Source organism: Macaca mulatta, chromosome 1 (genome assembly GCF_049350105.2).
Source record: "Macaca mulatta isolate MMU2019108-1 chromosome 1, T2T-MMU8v2.0, whole genome shotgun sequence".
NCBI classification, from domain to species: domain Eukaryota; kingdom Metazoa; phylum Chordata; class Mammalia; order Primates; family Cercopithecidae; genus Macaca; species Macaca mulatta.
The window spans coordinates 163,003,642-163,020,719 of NC_133406.1; the positions used below are offsets into that span (position 1 = coordinate 163,003,642).

Here is a 17,078-nt window from a genome sequence, read left to right on the forward strand (position 1 = left end):
CTCAGTCTTGAGTCTTCTAACCTTATAAAAGTTCTGCATTTCAGGTTAGGCCAGCAGGAGTTGGCACCTGTTACCTACAACCATGGAGTCTGGCTCAGTATTACCTACAATCACGATCATGTTTTTAAAATTCACAGCAAAAAGGTGTGCTGGAAACGCTCCAAAATGTTTGCCTCTGAGTGGTGGGACTACCCCGTTTTCTATATTTTCTTTGTTTCTTTTTTCTTTTTTTGGAAATAGATCTTGCCAGGCGAGTGCGTGGCACCATCTTGGTTCCCTGCAGCCTCGACCTCCTGGGCTCAAATGATCCTCCCACCTTAGTCCCCTGAGTGGTTGTGACCACAGATGTGTTCCACCATGCCCGGCTAACTTTTGTATTTTTGTAGAAATGGGTTTTGCCACGTTGCCCAGGATAGTCAAGTACTCCTAGGCTCCTGGCTGGGCGTGGTGGCTCATGCCTGTAATCCCAGCACTTTGGGAGGCCAAGGCGGGCGGATCACACGGTCAAGAGTTCGAGACCAGCCTGGCCAACATAGTGAAACCCCGTCTCTACTAAAAATACAAAAAATTAGCCAGGCATGGTGGTGGGTACCTGTAATCCCAGCTACTCATGAGGCTGAGTCAGGGGAATGGCTTGAACCCGAGAGGCGGAGGTTGTAGTGAGCCAAGATTGCGCCACTGCACCCCAGCCTGGGCGACAGAGCGAGACTCTGTCTCATAAAAACAAAAAACAAAACAAAAAAAATGGACTCCTAGGCTCCAGTGACCCACACTTGCCTTGGTTTTTCAGACTGCTGTGATTATAGACATGTGCCACCACACCTGACCAGTTTTCTATATTTTATAAAGCAAGTATGTGTTACTTTTATAATAATAGACTTGGTAAATTCTAGTAGATCGTGTTCTATCCACTTTAGGAAGAAGAACTGAGAGGTGAAGCACTGAAACGACTCACCAAAGTTGACGAAAGTGTGCCTGGGGCTTTCTGATGCACAGGCCCATATTCCGCCCCCCACCCCGCAGGGGGTCTTTGGCTAGTAACTGTGCTTTTCATCCCCAAATGCTACATTTCAGTCATTTATGCCATAATAAATTATCTCGCTAAGGTGAAAGAAAACTTCTTCTTATAGGCTAACTCTAGTCAGTCGGGGGTGACGGTCCATCCTGCTGCGTTGAGTTAGTTTGTGAGGCAGCGTTCAGACTTGGTAGGAAGTGCCATGACCGGTGAACGCTGCCTGGCCCCAGTGCAGGGAGGTGGGGGATGGAATGGAGCGAATTCTTTCTTGGATGCAGGGTGAAGCTCTGCTTTCTGAGAGGGAGGAAAGCAGGCAGAAAGGGGTACACCTGTATCACGTATACTTCCATCTCCGGTGGGCATGTTATAAGAAATTCTAACTTTATTTTACAAGGATGGCATTATGATGACATAAAGAATAAGGGAGTAGCTGTATACATTCTGCTTTGCTTTAAAAATTCTCTTTGTTCGAAACTTTCTTGCACTTTCTTTAGCGAGCTGGTGGCCACAGGGCTGACTGTCATGGGGCGGGGGACGCGGGTGTCAGCTGATGGGTTCAGTGTCAGCATTGCTGGGTAGAGGCCTGAGGGGGGTGCTTCTGGCCTATGTGTGGGCTGCATGAGTTGGCCCACCCCGTGGCTTTCATTCCTAAATAAATCTCACAGAACTGCTGATTCGTCTCACTTGCTTTCTTGAAGTGCATTCACCAGCCCCACCTAGTTTTAAGAAAGCTCCTTAAGTGACCCAGAGGTCCTCCTGGGTGAGCAGCCCTGTCTTGGATCCAGTGAAACAACAGGGAGGAGGGGCAAACAGTCCAAACAGCATCACAGGAGCAGGCCACAAGCTGTTACTTAGAAACCAAGGGATATTAAGCTGATGCAAGAGGACTGGGCAAAAACCCAGAGGCCAGACAAAGAATGGGCCAGCGGCTTTCTCCCTCTCCAGAGGCAAACAATCCCATCCCCTCCCCTGCTTCTCCTGCAGTCCCCCTCTGTCATCCTAGCTGCTGGCAAACCCTACGGGCACCTGCAGACAAATCTCTGCTTCCCGGGCCCAGCACACACTGTCTCTATGCTGGGTGTGTAGGGGGGACTGTTCATCTTTGCAGCTGTGTGGGTAGGGGATGGCCCTGGGCAGAGGCAGTGGGACGAAGCAGCCTCCCTGAGGCTCTTGGAGTCCTGAAGGCAGGAGCTCATGTTGCTCTGCAGTCCGGGCTGGAGAGGTTTTACATATTTGTGCAGTGGATCATAATGTTACCTCACCACGTACCCAGCTGCCAGCATCTCCAAAATGCAGGGGAAGTTGAAGAGATGAGCCAAAGGGGACTGCAAACCTCTTTTCCACCATTAAATACAATTTGTAGGAGGCCACTGGTTTGGACTAGGCTCCTGTTCTGGGCCCAACAGACGAAACCAACCAACATGGAGTCATCCGTGCTAAATGAAACAAACAACTTTGGTGTACACACTGTAACAGATGGCTGAGTTTTGGTAGTTACAGCAGCTGAGCTTAAGTCAGTGGTAGGTGGCCAGCTGATTCACGTAAGGCTGTAACTAATTAACCTCTGTTCCTCGCTTCTGTTTTCTAAACATAAATATTGCTTGACCATGTGGCTTATTCTTCAAACATTTTTCTGGTCCTGAGGTCTGCCCAATTCTAGAATCATGAATAAAAGCCAATAAAGATCTTTAAATGTGTTGCAATCTGGTCTTTTGGACACCATTAACTTAGAAAGCTCTAAGGAAGATTCCAGAAATCAGATTTGTCTGAGAACTCAACCCTGCACTTATGAGCAGTCATTTGTGAGTTTGTAGAATTCGGGTTGGAATAATACAACAGAGAGCTAAGAGGGATTTTCCAACTCTAAAAGTGGTTAAATCCTGAATTAGGAATTTTCCCACCTTTACAAATCTTTATAGTGGAAGAAATAGCTTTCTTTCTTTTTTTTTTTTATTTTTTGAGACAGGGATGCTCTCTGTCACCCAGGATGGAGTGCAGTGGTGCGATTTCGGCTCACTGCAGCCTCTTTCTCCTGGGTTCAAGTGATTCTTCTGCCTTAGCATCCTGAGTAGCTGGGATTATAGGCAAGCGCCACCACACCAGGAATTTTTTTTTTTTCTTTTTAGATGGAGTCTCACTCTGTCACCCAGGCTGGAGTGCAGTGGCGCCATCTCAGCTCACTGCAACCTCCGCCTCCTGGATTCAAGTGATTCTCCTGCCTCAGCCTCCCAAGTAGCTGAGATTACAGGCATGCACCACCGTGCCTGGCTAATTTTTGTATTTTTAGTAGAGATGGGGTTTCACCATACTGGCCAAGCTAGTCTTGACTCCTGGCCTCAAGTGATCAGCCTGCCTTGGCCTCCCAAACTGCTGGGATTACAGGCGTGAGCCACCGTGCCCAGATGGAAGAAATCTTTCTACCTGGGTAACTTCTGTGCATGTTCCAGGCTGCTCAAAAGGCAGAAATCACTAGACAATCTAATTTTGGAAAGGCCTTTGCAGCCCTGAATTCTTAAGACATTGCTCTTATATAATGCACTTTTTGTTTATGTTTTTTGTTTGTCTGAGAGAGAGTCTTGCTCTGTTGCCCAGGCTGGAGTACAGTAGTGCGATCATGGCAAACTGCAGCCTTGACCTCCCAGGCTCAAGTGATCCTCCCATTTCAGTCTCCCAAGTAGCTGAGACCACAGAGATATACCACCACGTCCAGCTAATTTTTGCATTTTTTGGAGAGACGGTCTTGAAATGTTGCCTAGGCTGGTCTTGAAACTCCTGGACTCCAGTAATCCTCCTGTCTTGGCCTCCCAAAGCACTGGAATAACAGGTGTGAGCCACTGCACTTGGCCCTGTTTTTAAAGATCGAAGTCTTTATTTTAAAAATGTGGCAGTCAGAGGTAATACAAAGCACAACAAATAAGTCTCACGTGCACATCAAGTCCTATTAATAGGCAGTAGCTGCCTGGAGTGCTGTGTTGACAAACATTCTCAGGCCACATCTGTTTACTGAGAAACAGTGCTGGGATAAACTAGCAATGGCTGCCATGGATGCGGAAGTGGGGGATGATGGCTCTCATGCCACATATTTTACACTCTGAGTTAAATGGAGAGGCATCTTTCAGACTTCTGTACCCAGTGTTTCTCAGGATTCTGGAAAGCGGACCATTAACAGAGTTAGAAGATAAGAATTATCAATGGTTTCCCCCGAAGGAATCAGTAATGTATCTTCCTCAGAGACAAGTTTGTTATTTATTGACGACGTCTCCTATCCTGTGAACAGCAAGAGATCCCACACTCCCTTCTGTGGTTCGAGTCCTCAGGATTTGGTTCCTGGACAAAAGCTCACTCTGTCGTCCTTATGGATTTGTTCCTGGATACTGTTCTAGCCTCTCAGTGGTCTCCTAGCCTTACCTTCTTGCATCCATTCTCCATAAGGATGATGGATTGAGCTTTCTAGATGGAAATCCTGATTATTCCTGCCCCTTCGGTAGTTCCGATCACTCACAGGACAATTATTTGCTCCCACATATGATCCACCTTCATCTAGTCCTTGCTTGCCTCTCCATCTCCATCTCTCATCCCTCTTTTCCTTGGCACTTTATGTCACAGCCTCATGGAGTTACTTGGTTTTCCTCATCTTCTCCACTTGGGGCTTCTCTGGTGTGGTGTGCACCCCCATTTCAGAGACTCAGCCGAGTCCTCCTCAGGCCACCTTCCTGGATCCTTACACTGGAGGAAAGGGCCCTTGCCACACACTCTGTGCTTGCTTTGATCTCATTGTGTGATCACACGTTTGTCTCTCTCTCCTAGTGAAACCCTAAGCTATGCAAGGATTCAATAATCTTATTTATTTGCATCCAAACCACTAGTGCAATTGATGGACTATGGGTGCCTGATACATAGTTATGGGATGAGTGGAAGGATGAGAACTGGGCAGTTTTCCCAAATTCATGAAATTGATGGTGAATCAGCACAGAGCTCATGATCAGTAGGTTGATACACTCGTTTCCTCACACTATCTTCATTGTTTTACTTAATTACCTGCTCTCCTGGCCCCATATGCACCCTCTTCTAAAAATGTTGGTTATCACAAGAAATTGAGGCAAAGGAGCCAACAGCCAATTGTGAATGATGTAAAATTATAGAAATTCAAAGTCATTGAATCTTAGCTCTAGTGAATCATCTCACAGTCCAGAGTCAGTGGCAGAGCTTACATCTCATTCATACCTCCCTCCCTCCCTCCCTTCCTTCTCTCCTTCCTCTCTCCCTCTCTCTCTTTTTTTGGGAAAAAGGAGTTGTTTTCAGCAACTATAAGGTCATCTGTGAAAATTATATGACCACCTTTTTATGGTCTATATGATGACAGATATTTAATTTTGATTGAAACAAAAGTGAAGAGTAAGGGATTCATATTTTGGTCCAAATTCTTGTTGTTGTTGTTTTCTTTGAGACAGGGTCTTGCTCTGTTGCCCAGGCTGGAGTGTAGTGGCACAATCTCAGCTCACTACAGCCTCCACCTCTGGGGCTCAAGCAATCCTCCCACCTCAGCCTCTTGAGTAGCTGGGATGACAGGCATGTGCCACCACACCCAGCTGATTTTTTGTAGAGGCGGGGGTCTCACTATGTTGCTTAGGCTGGTCTTGAACTCCTGGGCTCAAGCAATACACCCGCCTTGACCTCCCACAGTGTTGGGATTACAGGCAAGAGCCACTGTGCTAGGCCTTTAGGCCCCAGTGCTGCAGCTGCGCAGAGTTCTAATTCCCAGATCGCTTAACTAAAATGTTCTCAGCTTTTTCTCTTTTCATTAAAAAAAAAAAAAAAAGAAAAGGTAAGTGACTTATTTCAGAGGGGAAAGTGAAGCGACTCGCCTTGTGTAGCTGTGTTTTCGTCTCGTAGTAGGCGATCACGGGGATGGACGCTCGGTAGTAGGCTTCCAGGCGCTTAGCGATGGTCTTGGTGGTGTCGTCCGCAGGCGGGCTGCTCTGGCTCCTTTGGAGAAGGCGGTTGGTCATGGTGTCCGCCGAGCAGTCCATACAGATCACCAAGTGTGGGTCTCCAATCTGGAGAAGGGAGTGGAGCACAACACAGTCAGAAACCTCACCCTGCTGATGTTCTGCAAAGGCCCAGGGCCTCTGCTTTTTCCTTTCTTGGCCTTCTGGTTCCCCTCAAGGTCCCAGCATTACACTGTGGTGCAATTGGGACTGGACTCCATAGCTCCCTCTTCTGTCAGTTCCCTTCCACACGCTGCCTCAGAGCTGCCTCTCGCCCTCAGCTTTTAGGCCACCTCACGTGATGCAGGGGCACGTGTGCCACCCACTGCAGCCACTGTCTGTCTTCTGCACTGAGAAGAAAGGAGTATGTATGTGTGAGGGGGTGTTTCCTCTAATGTGAAGCCTTTGCTGACCACCAGAGGCAGAGCTAATCACTTCTCCTAGAAGCCACCACGATATCTTATAACAGCCACAGGTGGCATTCTGTGGCTGTGCCCGTACTGTGTCAGGGGAGTGGGGCATAATGCTTGAGCACACAGAGGCTGGAGTCAGGCTGCTTAGGGTCAAACCCTGGTGTCATGGCTTGTCTCCAGGATGGGCTCCATCAATTCGTTATCTCGCTTTATTCGTAAGCTACTCTCCCACTGAGACACAGAAACACCTTGAATCTGACCTGTAACCGTTTTGATCAACAGACTATAGCGGAAACAATGTCCCTGCTTTTAGAGTCCAGGTCACAAGAAATTCTGCAGTTTCTGTCTGGTTTTGTGGAACACTCGCTGCAGCGGGGAGTCCGCTGCCACCTAAGACGTCCAACTATCCTGAGACTGCCAGTCTGAGAGGAAGGCCAAGCCAGCCATGTGGAGAGGCCATGTGGATGCAGATGCCCACCAGCCCCCAACTGTTTTAGACATCCCAGCCCTGGCTGCAGACATGGATCTCAGCCCCGGCCACTTTCTGAGTGCAATTACATAAGGAACCCCAAGTGAGAACCAGCCCGCTGAGCCCCATAACCTCCAGAACCATGAGAGATAATAACAAATTGTTGTTTAAAGTTTGTATTTTATTTTATTTTGTAAGAGATGGGGTTTTTGCTCTGATGCCCAGGCTGGAGGGCAATGGCTATTCACACGCATAATTATAGTGCACTATACAGTCTTGAACTCCTGGACTCAAGTGATTCTCTTGCCTCAGCCTCCGGAGTAGCTGGGGCTACACACACATGCCACTGGGCCAGGCTTACATATTGTTAACTGACTTCCTCATTAACTAGAAGTCTCACTCAACTTCTCTGCATCTGAGTTTTCTCATTCATACAATGAGGACGATCATAGGATTGCTGAGGATGAAATAAAATTAAATAAGGTAATGTACGTATGCTCCTTGGCATACGGCAGGCACTAACGATTCACTATTACGTTTATTTCCTCTATGAGGCTTAGGTTCCCCGTGTGCAGGGATTAAGAATTCTCCGCTCCTAGTCCCAAGTCTTGCACACAGTAGGTGATGAAGAAATGTTTTAATGAATGAGTGATGGTGGTATGATCTGTGGTATGAGTCTTCCATCTCCATATCCTTCTCTTAAATGTTCTTTTGTCTCTGGAACATGCTTACTTTGCATCCTCCTCCAACCCTGGATCAAAGGAAACGATTACTCCCCGTGACCTTGCCACATTCGAGCTGTGAGTAAATAAAGGCTTGCCACCCCTGTAGAAAGTGTGTGGGGTGGGATGAGAGCAAAGTTCAGTCAAGAAGAGGATGTTTAGGCAACATGGAGAACTCACAACATCGTGAGTTGCCAGACAGTGTTGGTCAAACATATATCTACCTCCTCTGAGGGGTGTACTTTAAGGAACAGAGTGGAAACACTCTCCAAAATCTACAACAGTGCAATAAACTTCTGGAATAGGTCATGCGACTCTTCTGTCTGTATTAATTGGAAGGAAAAAAAAGAAGAGCATTTGTGCAGCAAGAAAGGCTGGGTGAGGGTTTAGGGAAAAAAATGACCATTGTTCACCAGCAGAGGGCGAGCTTGGGAGGCGGCTTAATGTTCTCCCTGAAAGAACTTCAGGTTAGGGTTGCATGAGGCAGCCAGGCGATTTTTCCAATTGTGGGGTCATTTTCAGGCCACTCGTGGGGACAGGAAAGATAATTCAGGGACACAGGTACAAAGAGAGATTATGTGTCACTGAGCAGGAGCCGGCAACAAATGACCTTTTAGACCAAAATAAGCACCAAAGGGGCAGAGAGGTAGCTTTTTCTTCCACACTGATGTGGAAAGTGTGGCCCCTGGACCAGCACCATGTCTTGGAAGCTTGTTAGAAATGCAGACTCTCAGGCATAACATGCGACCTGCTGAAGCAGAATCTGCTTTTTTTTTTTTTTGCGACAGAGTTGTCTCTGTAGCGCAGGCTGGAGTGCAGTGATGTGATCACTGCAACCTCTGCCTCCCAAGTTCAAGCAATCCTCCTGTCTTAGCCTCCCAAGTAGCTGGGATTACAGGTGTGCGCCACCACACCGGGTGAATTTTTGTATTTTTAGTAGAGACAGGGTTTCACCATGATGGCCAGGCTGGTCAAGAACTCCTGACCTCAAGTGATCCGCCCACCTCAGCCTCCCAAAGTACTGCGATTACAGGTATAAGCCACCGCGCCCAGCCTAGAGTCTGCATCTTAACAAGATCCCTCGCTGAGTCTTCACAACATCCTAGTTTGATAAGCTACTCTGCCAAGCCATTTTCCTGTGCCAAAACTAGGGGGTTTGGCCTAAACTCTCTCCTGGAATCAGCACTCTCCTCCTATATAAAAAAGCTATCGATCAGTTATTCTATTTGGAAGTGACCTGAACCATTTGTTTTTAATACCTCAATTTTTTGAAATGTTTGAATGAGATACCATTTTTTTTTTTTCAAAATGCTTTGCTATATATCATTAGAAAGTCCCCTGGAGTAGCTGTCTGGCTCCCAGCTCTGCTCTGTTATCACCGGACTGTGGTTAGTCTTCAACAGCAAGTAGGCAGGCGAGCAGAGGTGGCTGAATGAATCAGAGACTTCGGAACATTGGCCTGCCCCCAGCATCACCCCGTTGGCATCCTAGGGCTCTGCCACCAGCATCACTGGATTCTCCACGGCCTTTGGTTTTCAGGGGACCTTACTTAGAACACAAGTGCCCTTGGAAGGGCTGCTGAGGCGCCATCAGCAACATTTCAGCAGCTGGCTAAGCTTCACTGTGCTGAGGGCTTTACAAACAGCCATCCCTTAAGCCCTCTGGCACCCTTGCTGGGAAGTACGATTATTCCCACTTTAAGGATGAGGAAATGGAGACCCTCAGAGGTTAACCTTGCCAAGGTCACTAGGGACTAGTGAGTGACAGGCCTGAAGCAGATGCATGTAACTCCAACGCCTGGTGACCTCACCCTGATGGAGAGAGCCAGCGCCTTCAGAATGAGGCTTGGGCAAGAAGCTGAGTGGGCCAGATGGAACCAGGAGAGAAGAGCAGGGCCATGGGAAAGGGAGTGAGTGGAGAGGGGTGCCTACTCACTTATTTTAGTTTTCAGAAGCCGCCTCTGCTGCCTCTTGGGATCTAATGGGACCACGCTCATCCTTGCATCCCTGAGGGGATGACGGCAGCCCACCAGCACGAGGACATCAGCATCGTGGGCTGTGATCATGGTTTTGCTTTGGTCATTCCAGCAAGTGGAGCGGGAGGAGAAGTTTGCCCTCCTGCCCTCTGACTCCACCCCCACCTTAGTTTTCTTCTGATTAAGTCAGAATGGGTGTTAGCCCATGTTTACCAGTGGGCAGGAGCTCTCCATGCCATCCAGGAACTCTCTTTGTTGAGAATAACAACTATCTTATTCTTGGTGTGTGTCTCAGTTTCCTCATTTAAAAATGAGGATAATAATAGTGTTTGACTCACAGGACTATTGTGAGGGTTAAATGAGTTTGTACATGTAAAACCCCTGATCCATTTCAAACACTACATAAATGGAGCTAATGTTATTTAAGGCGGGCTTGGCAACATAGTCATCTTTTGAACTGTAAAGTATCCCACTGGTCAGATTTAGGTCTAGAAAGAGTCAGTGGCTTCACTCAGGCTTTTAGCCTAAGTCACACGCTCCAGCATGTCTACCAGAGTCTCCCTACGCTGGCAGGAAAGGGCCGTGGCTGAAAAGAAAGTGGCGTGCCTACTTCTCATTTGCTCTCACCTTGAGGTATGTCCCCTTGGGGGAACCTCACTAGAGGAGGAATATCTGGGTCATTCCAGCATTCCTGAACACACAACCCTAACGATAGTAATACTACTCAGTTGATATATACCTTCTCCCCCCACACCGACATTACGCAGCTCTAAGTTCTGCAGCGAACCAGGAACCAGAAGAAGAGAGCAGAACATCTCAAGTGGAAAATCCTATGTGGCCTCCAGGGCTGCCCACAATTCTAAACAACTCGAACACACCAACTGGACATTCCCTTGGCCAGACTCAAACTTTGTGCGTGTGTGCATATGTGTGTATGTGTTAAGAGCTCATTCTGAAGATTAGAATACACTTATAAACAGAAACACTGGTTCTGTCAATGAAGTGTCTTGAGATGGTTGAGAGCAGTGAGGCAGAGGGATCACTGTGAAGCCATCATTCCCATCTCCACGAGAGTTAGGTACATATTCTGGCTAAAGGCAGAATTTCACCTAAGAGTCTTGTGGGAGGGAAAAGCCAAGAGCAAACCCATGCATTCTACTTCTATTAATATGACTTCTGTTAATATGAGTTCTGTTAATATGTGGTTAATTTGGCTGGTGTTGAGTATGAGATTGGCTTAACACTGGAAAGCATTTCGATTTCACACCAGGGAGTCAGGCTAAGCACAGAGCCCTTCTCAAGATGGTAAGAATCTATAAAATGGCTCACGCCGGTAGTCCCAGCACTTTGGGAGGCCGAGGTGGGCGGATCACGAGGTCAGGAGTTCAAGACCAGCCTGACCAACATGGTGAAACCCCATCTCTACTAAAAATACAAAAATCAGCTGAGCGTGGTGGGGGGCGCCTGTAATCCCAGCTGCTGAGGCAGGAGAATCGCTTGAGGCCGGGAGGCGGAGGTTGCAGTGAGCTGAGATCACGCTGCTGCACTCCAGCCTGGGTGAGAGAGCAAGACTCCATCTCAAAAAAATGAAGGAAAAAAAAATCGATAAAATGGGGGTAGTAACACCTATTAAGTAGGACTGTAAAAATTAAATGGCATGTGTAAAGCATCGAGTTCAGTTCCTGGCACACTGTAAGTACTGAAAAAATTATTATTCCTATGTTCTGTATGATTTTAACTATGCAAAAACGGGCAGAACAAAGATGGCGAGAATATACATCAAATGTTAAAGGTATTATCACTGGATGGTTAGTTATTCTTTGTTTTGTATTTTTGTGTATTGTTTCATATTATATTTTTATTTCTATAGTCAGAAAAAATACACATTATTGAAAAAACTGTAAAGATTTATTGAACACCATATGTAGGCTTATAAATGTGTAAAGGCACTTGTCAAGGATCCCATCCAATCTTCCCAAAAATCACTGAGGTACATATTTCCAACCAACACGTTGTAGAAGAGGAGATAGAGGTCTACAAAGTTAGCTGACTTGCTTACCAGCCAATGAGTTACAAAGCCAGCTTCCAAATACAGGCCTGTTCACACCAGAGTCACTATAAGCAGGGGTTCTCAGCTGGAGTGGGGAATGAGGATGGTGATCAGAAACCCTGACTCCTCTCTTATATTCCTTCTGCCCCGTTACACACATCTACATGCATATATGCACACATACATGTACATACACACAGCCCCTCCTCCAGTAAATCATGCTGCAAACTGAAGGCATAGGTTATAATTCAACAGGGACAGAACCAGCTTGGGGAATAGAAGATAGGAAGGTAACAGAGAAACCACACACAGACTTACCCTTAAGCTGTGGACATTAGTTTGCATTTGATTTTTAGCGATGTCATATGCAGTGGCCAAGGAAATCGTCAAAGGACCTTGCATCTCGGATAACTCAGCTACAGGTATGCAAAAGTGTCAGCCTAACTAACTGAATTTTTAAAGGAACTGATGGTCCAATGCATTGGACACATCAATCTCGGTGACCCAGAAAGGCTGGTGAGATTTTTGTGGGCTGGTTAAAACCTCTCCAGGCTTGAATGGACCTCAAACGTAGTTGCAGGCCTGATGCACAAATGGGAAATATATGCTTTCAACCAAGCTGATTACTTTGAATCTCTGGGGAAAATCAGATGTCTGCATTTGTCTTTGTCAAATTTCAAATGAATTTTTTGCCTATAATTTGGAGGGGAGCTACAAATGAAGGGCCCTGCAGGGCAGTAATGAGTCAACAGTAGCGTTTATAGCATCTTTGTTTATCTGGTCAGGTTTTATTATTATTATTTTTTTTTGAGATGGAGTTTCACTCTGTCACGCAGGCTGAGGTGCAGTGGTGCAATCTTGGCTCACTGCAACCTCTGCCTCCTGGGTTCAAGTGATACTCCTGCCTCAGTCTCCCGAGTAGCTGGGATTACAGGCATGTGCCACCATGCCCGGCTAATTTTGTATTTTTAGTAGAGATGGGGTTTCGCCATGTTGGTCTGGCTGGTCTCGAACTCCTGACCTCAGGTGATCTGCCTGCCTTGGCCTCCCAAAGTGCTGGGATTACAGGCGTGAGCCACCATGCCTGGCCATCTGGTCAGGTTTAAAGCAGGTGCTCATTCTGGAGGGCTGCATGTGTTGTCTTGCACACCTGCTAAATTGATACTAGAATCTTCTAAAGTTACTGTCCAGGGACAAATCAGTGTCACTCTTGGTCTCTGTAAGTTCCTCCCAGCAGTATGTAAGAAACTCTCTTTGTAGATGTCTAAAATCTCACTTAAGGGTTGTATGCTCAGTAATGAAATAGGTCACCTGTGTGTTGTTTGAAATGGCATCATGAATTTTAGCATTGGGTGTAAGTGTCCAGTCACCATGTTGATGACTTTCTTGTTCCTTAGTTCTAGTTAGGCTTCTTTTCTGCCACATTCTAAAACCTGTCTGACCAGGGACCACAGTGGGAGAGGAAGGATTTTGCTTTACTTTAGGGAAGATCACATGGATCATTTGAATTCATACTTACCCAAAGGCCAGAGGACAGACCAATGGGCTGCATAGAGCTCTGAGCTCAGCCCAACTGGGTTTTAAGCAAAGGAGGAAGTGGTGATGGAGCAGGAATTTTAGAGGTTTGTATGAGGTGTGATTAACAAATGAGTGATGCTAAACTAGATACTATTTTATAAACTTTTATAGCTTAGAAGACATTTATGTATGTTGTATGATCTGATGTTTACAAAACCTTTTAAATGGGTGTTAACAGGTATTATTATCTCCATAATATATGACAGAGGTGAAAACCTAGGTTTTCTGACTCCAGAGCACATGAGTGACATGCTTTAATGATTCCACCTTGGGAAGCTCCAAGGGCTGTCATTGCTCAGAATGGTGTGGAACCCCATAGGCCTAAGTTCTGGGGTTTGCCTTCAGACTCAGTTTTAAAATTCCCCAAAGAAGAATAAGGATTATAATTTAATTTTTTTGTTGTTGACTGAGAGAGAGAGAGAGAGAGAGAGAGAGAGAGAGAGAGAGAGAGAGAGAGAGAGAGCCCTTATTTATTTACTATACATCTTTTCCTTGACCATTTGAGGGTTTCACAAGAATATTCTACCACCTCTCAGAGCAATTAAAAAAAAAAAAAAAAAGACTTGGCCGGGCACGGTGGTTCATGCCTGTAATCCCAGCACTTTGGGAGGCCAAGGAGGGTGGATGACGAGGTCAAGAGATCGAGACCATCCTGGCTAACACGGTGAAACCCTGTCTCTACTAAAAATACAAAAAATTAGCAGGGCGTGGTGGCAGGCGCCTGTAGTCCCAGCTACTCGGGAGGCTGAGGCAGGAGAACGGCGTGAACCCGGGAGGCGGAGCTTGCAGTGAGCCGAGATCGCACCACGGACTCTATCTGGGTGACAGAGCGAGACTCCGTATCAAAAAAATTTAAAAAAAAAAAGAAAAGACTTTTATTTCCATCACTTCCAAAAACGTACCGGACCTGTCCTGACTTTCCTGGAGGCTCTCTCAGAGCTCTTCTAACCTTAAGTTCAAGGGCAAGGTAACTGGGAAAAGCCTGAACCTGAGTAAACACTGTTGATCCTGCAGCAGTTGTTACACATCTGCAATTGTATTTTAGTGTCATGTTTACACAACTGCCAGTCCTCATAGACAGGAAGCTTCTCAAGGGTTGGACCACACCTTCCTCTCTTTGTATCCCCTCCAACCCCCAGCCCTGCACAGGCCTTGATTCTAAGGTGGTATAAAAAAATTTTCCTGTTCTTCAGTTACTTAGAATGTATCCCTAGGGACTTATCCACAGCCTAGACGTTGGCTAGAAGATCAGAATAAACAAAATCTAAAACAATCCATGGAAGGCTTAATATTGCTCAGATGTTGATATTACCCAAAATGATCTACAAATTTAATGTAATCGCTATCAAAATCCCAATGGTTTTTTTTTTTTTTTTCCCCAGGAATAGAAACATCATTCTAAAACCATATAGAATTTCAAGAGGCCCTGAATTGCCAAAACAATCACCAAAAAGAACCACAAAACTGGAAGTCTCACACTTCCTGATTTCAAAACTTATTACTAAGCTACAGTAATCAAAAGAATGTGGTATAGGCATAAAGACAGATATATAGACAGAATAGACAGTCCAAAAATAAACTCTCACCTACATATGGTCAAATGATTTTTCATGAGGATGCTAATATGGTTTGGAATTTGTCCCCTCCAAATCTCATGTTGAAATGTGACCTCCAGTGTTGGAGGTGGGGCCAGGTGGAGGTGTTTGGGTCATGGGGGCAGACTGCTCAAGAATGGCTTGGTGCTATCCTCGTGGTAATGACTGAGTTCTCATTCCATGAGTTCACGGAAGATGTGATTATAGAAAAGAGTCAGGGGCCTCTGACCTCTCTCTCTCAACATGTGATGCACTGGCTTCTTCCTCACCTTCTGCTGTGAGTGGAAGCTTCCTGAGGCCTCACCAGGAGCAGATGCCAATGCCATGCTTCCTGTACAGGCTGCAGAACCATGAGCCAAAATAACCTCTTTTCTTTATAAATTACCCAGCCTTAGGTATTCCTCATAGCAATGCAAATGGACTAACATAAATGTCAAGATCATTCTGTGGGAGAAAATATTCTTTTGACAAATGGCATTGGGAAAACTGGATATCCGTATGCAAAATAATCTGACACCATATACAAAAAATTCACTCAAAATTCAATCAAGGCTGGGGGTGGTAGCTCACGCCTGTAATCCCAGCACTTTGGGAGGCCAAGGCAGGCGGATCACATGAGGTCAGGCGTCCAAGACAAGCCTGGGCAACATGGTGAAACTCCGTCTCCACTAAAAGTACAAAAAAATTAGCCAGGCGTGGTGGCATGTGCCTGTAGTCCCAGCTACTGGGGAGGCTGAGGCACAAGAATTGCTTGAACCTGGTAGGCAGAGGTTGAAGTGAGCCAAGATTGCACCACTGCACTCCAGCCTGGGCGACAGACTGAGACTCCATCACAAACAAACAACAAACAAACAAACAAACTGGATCAAAATACCTAAATATATAAGCACTAAAACTACAAAGCTTTTAAAAGAAAACACAGAGGGAAGGCTTCATGGGGATTAGGCAATAATTTCTTGTACAGGACAAAAAGCATAGGCAACAAAAGTAAAAATAGATCAATTGGACTACACCAAATGAAAAGCTTTTGTGCATCAAAGGACACAATCAAAAGAGTGAAAAGACAGCCTATCAAATGAAAGAAAATATCTGTAGGTCATATATCTGATAAGGAGTTACTATCTAAAATATATAAAGAACTCCTACAACTAGACAACAACAAAAAGAAAACAACTTCATTTAAAAATGGGTAAAGGACTCAAATAGACATTTCTGCAGAGAAGATATACAACTGGCCAAAAAGCACATGAAAAGATGCTCAATGTCACTAATCATTAGAGAACTGCAAATCAAAACCACAATAAGATACCACCTCATACCCATTAGGATGGCCACTATCAAAACAACCCATAAAATAACAAGTGTTGGTGAGAGAAATTGAAATTCTCATGCATCGTCGGTAGGAATGTAAAATGGTGTGGCCACTATGGCTGGCAGTATGTACGTATATGTGTAGTATGGTGGCTCCTTAAAAAATTAAAAATAGAATTACCATATGATCTAGCAATTACTCCTGTGGGTATATGCCCAAAAGAACTAAAGCAGGAACTTGAACAGATACTGTGTACACGTAGTCATGGTAACATTATTCACAATAGCCAGAAAGTGAAAGAAACCTCAGTCTCTATCAATAGGTGAATGAATAAAAATAATGTGGCATATACATACAATGGAATGTTATTTGACCTGGAAAAGGAAGGAAATTCTGACACATGCTGCAGCATGAATGAACCTTGAGGACATTTTTTTAAGTGAAATAAGAGGTACCTAGAATAGTGAAATTCATGGAGATGGAAAGAAAAATGGTTGTCAGGAGCTGGGGAAAGGAGGGAGAGGGTAGAGTTTCAGGCAGGTGCGGTGGCTCACACCTGTAATCCCAGCACTTTGGGAGGCTGAGGCGAGAGGATCACCTGACCCCAGGAGTTCAAGTTCAGCCCTGGTAACAGAGTGAGATCTTCATCTCTACGAAAAATCAATAAGTTTAGCTGGGTGTGGTGGTGCACACTTGTAGTCCCAGCTGCTCAGGAGGTCGAGGTAGGAGGATTGCTTGGGCCTGTGAAGTTGAGGCTGCAGTGAGCTATGACTGCACCACTGCACTCCAGCTGGGGCAGCAGGGCAAAACCTTGACTCCAAAAATAAAAATAAATAAAATAATAAGTAAATAAATAAAAGGTAGACTTTCAGTTTAGCAAGATAAAAAGAGTTTTCAAGATGGATGGTGGTGATGGTTTCACAACAATATGAATGTACTTAACATCATTGAACTGTACACT

At 45.5% G+C, this 17,078-nt stretch overlaps 1 protein-coding gene across 1 annotated transcript in view; it reads right to left on the reverse strand.

Moving 5' to 3' along the window:
- The window catches only part of AK5 (adenylate kinase 5), a 292,207-nt gene that overhangs the window by 17,642 nt on the left and 257,487 nt on the right, over positions 1-17,078 (reverse strand). The window contains 1 exon segment of the mRNA NM_001266348.1: positions 5,881-6,072. Within this exon segment, the coding sequence (NP_001253277.1) occupies positions 5,881-6,072 (192 nt within the window).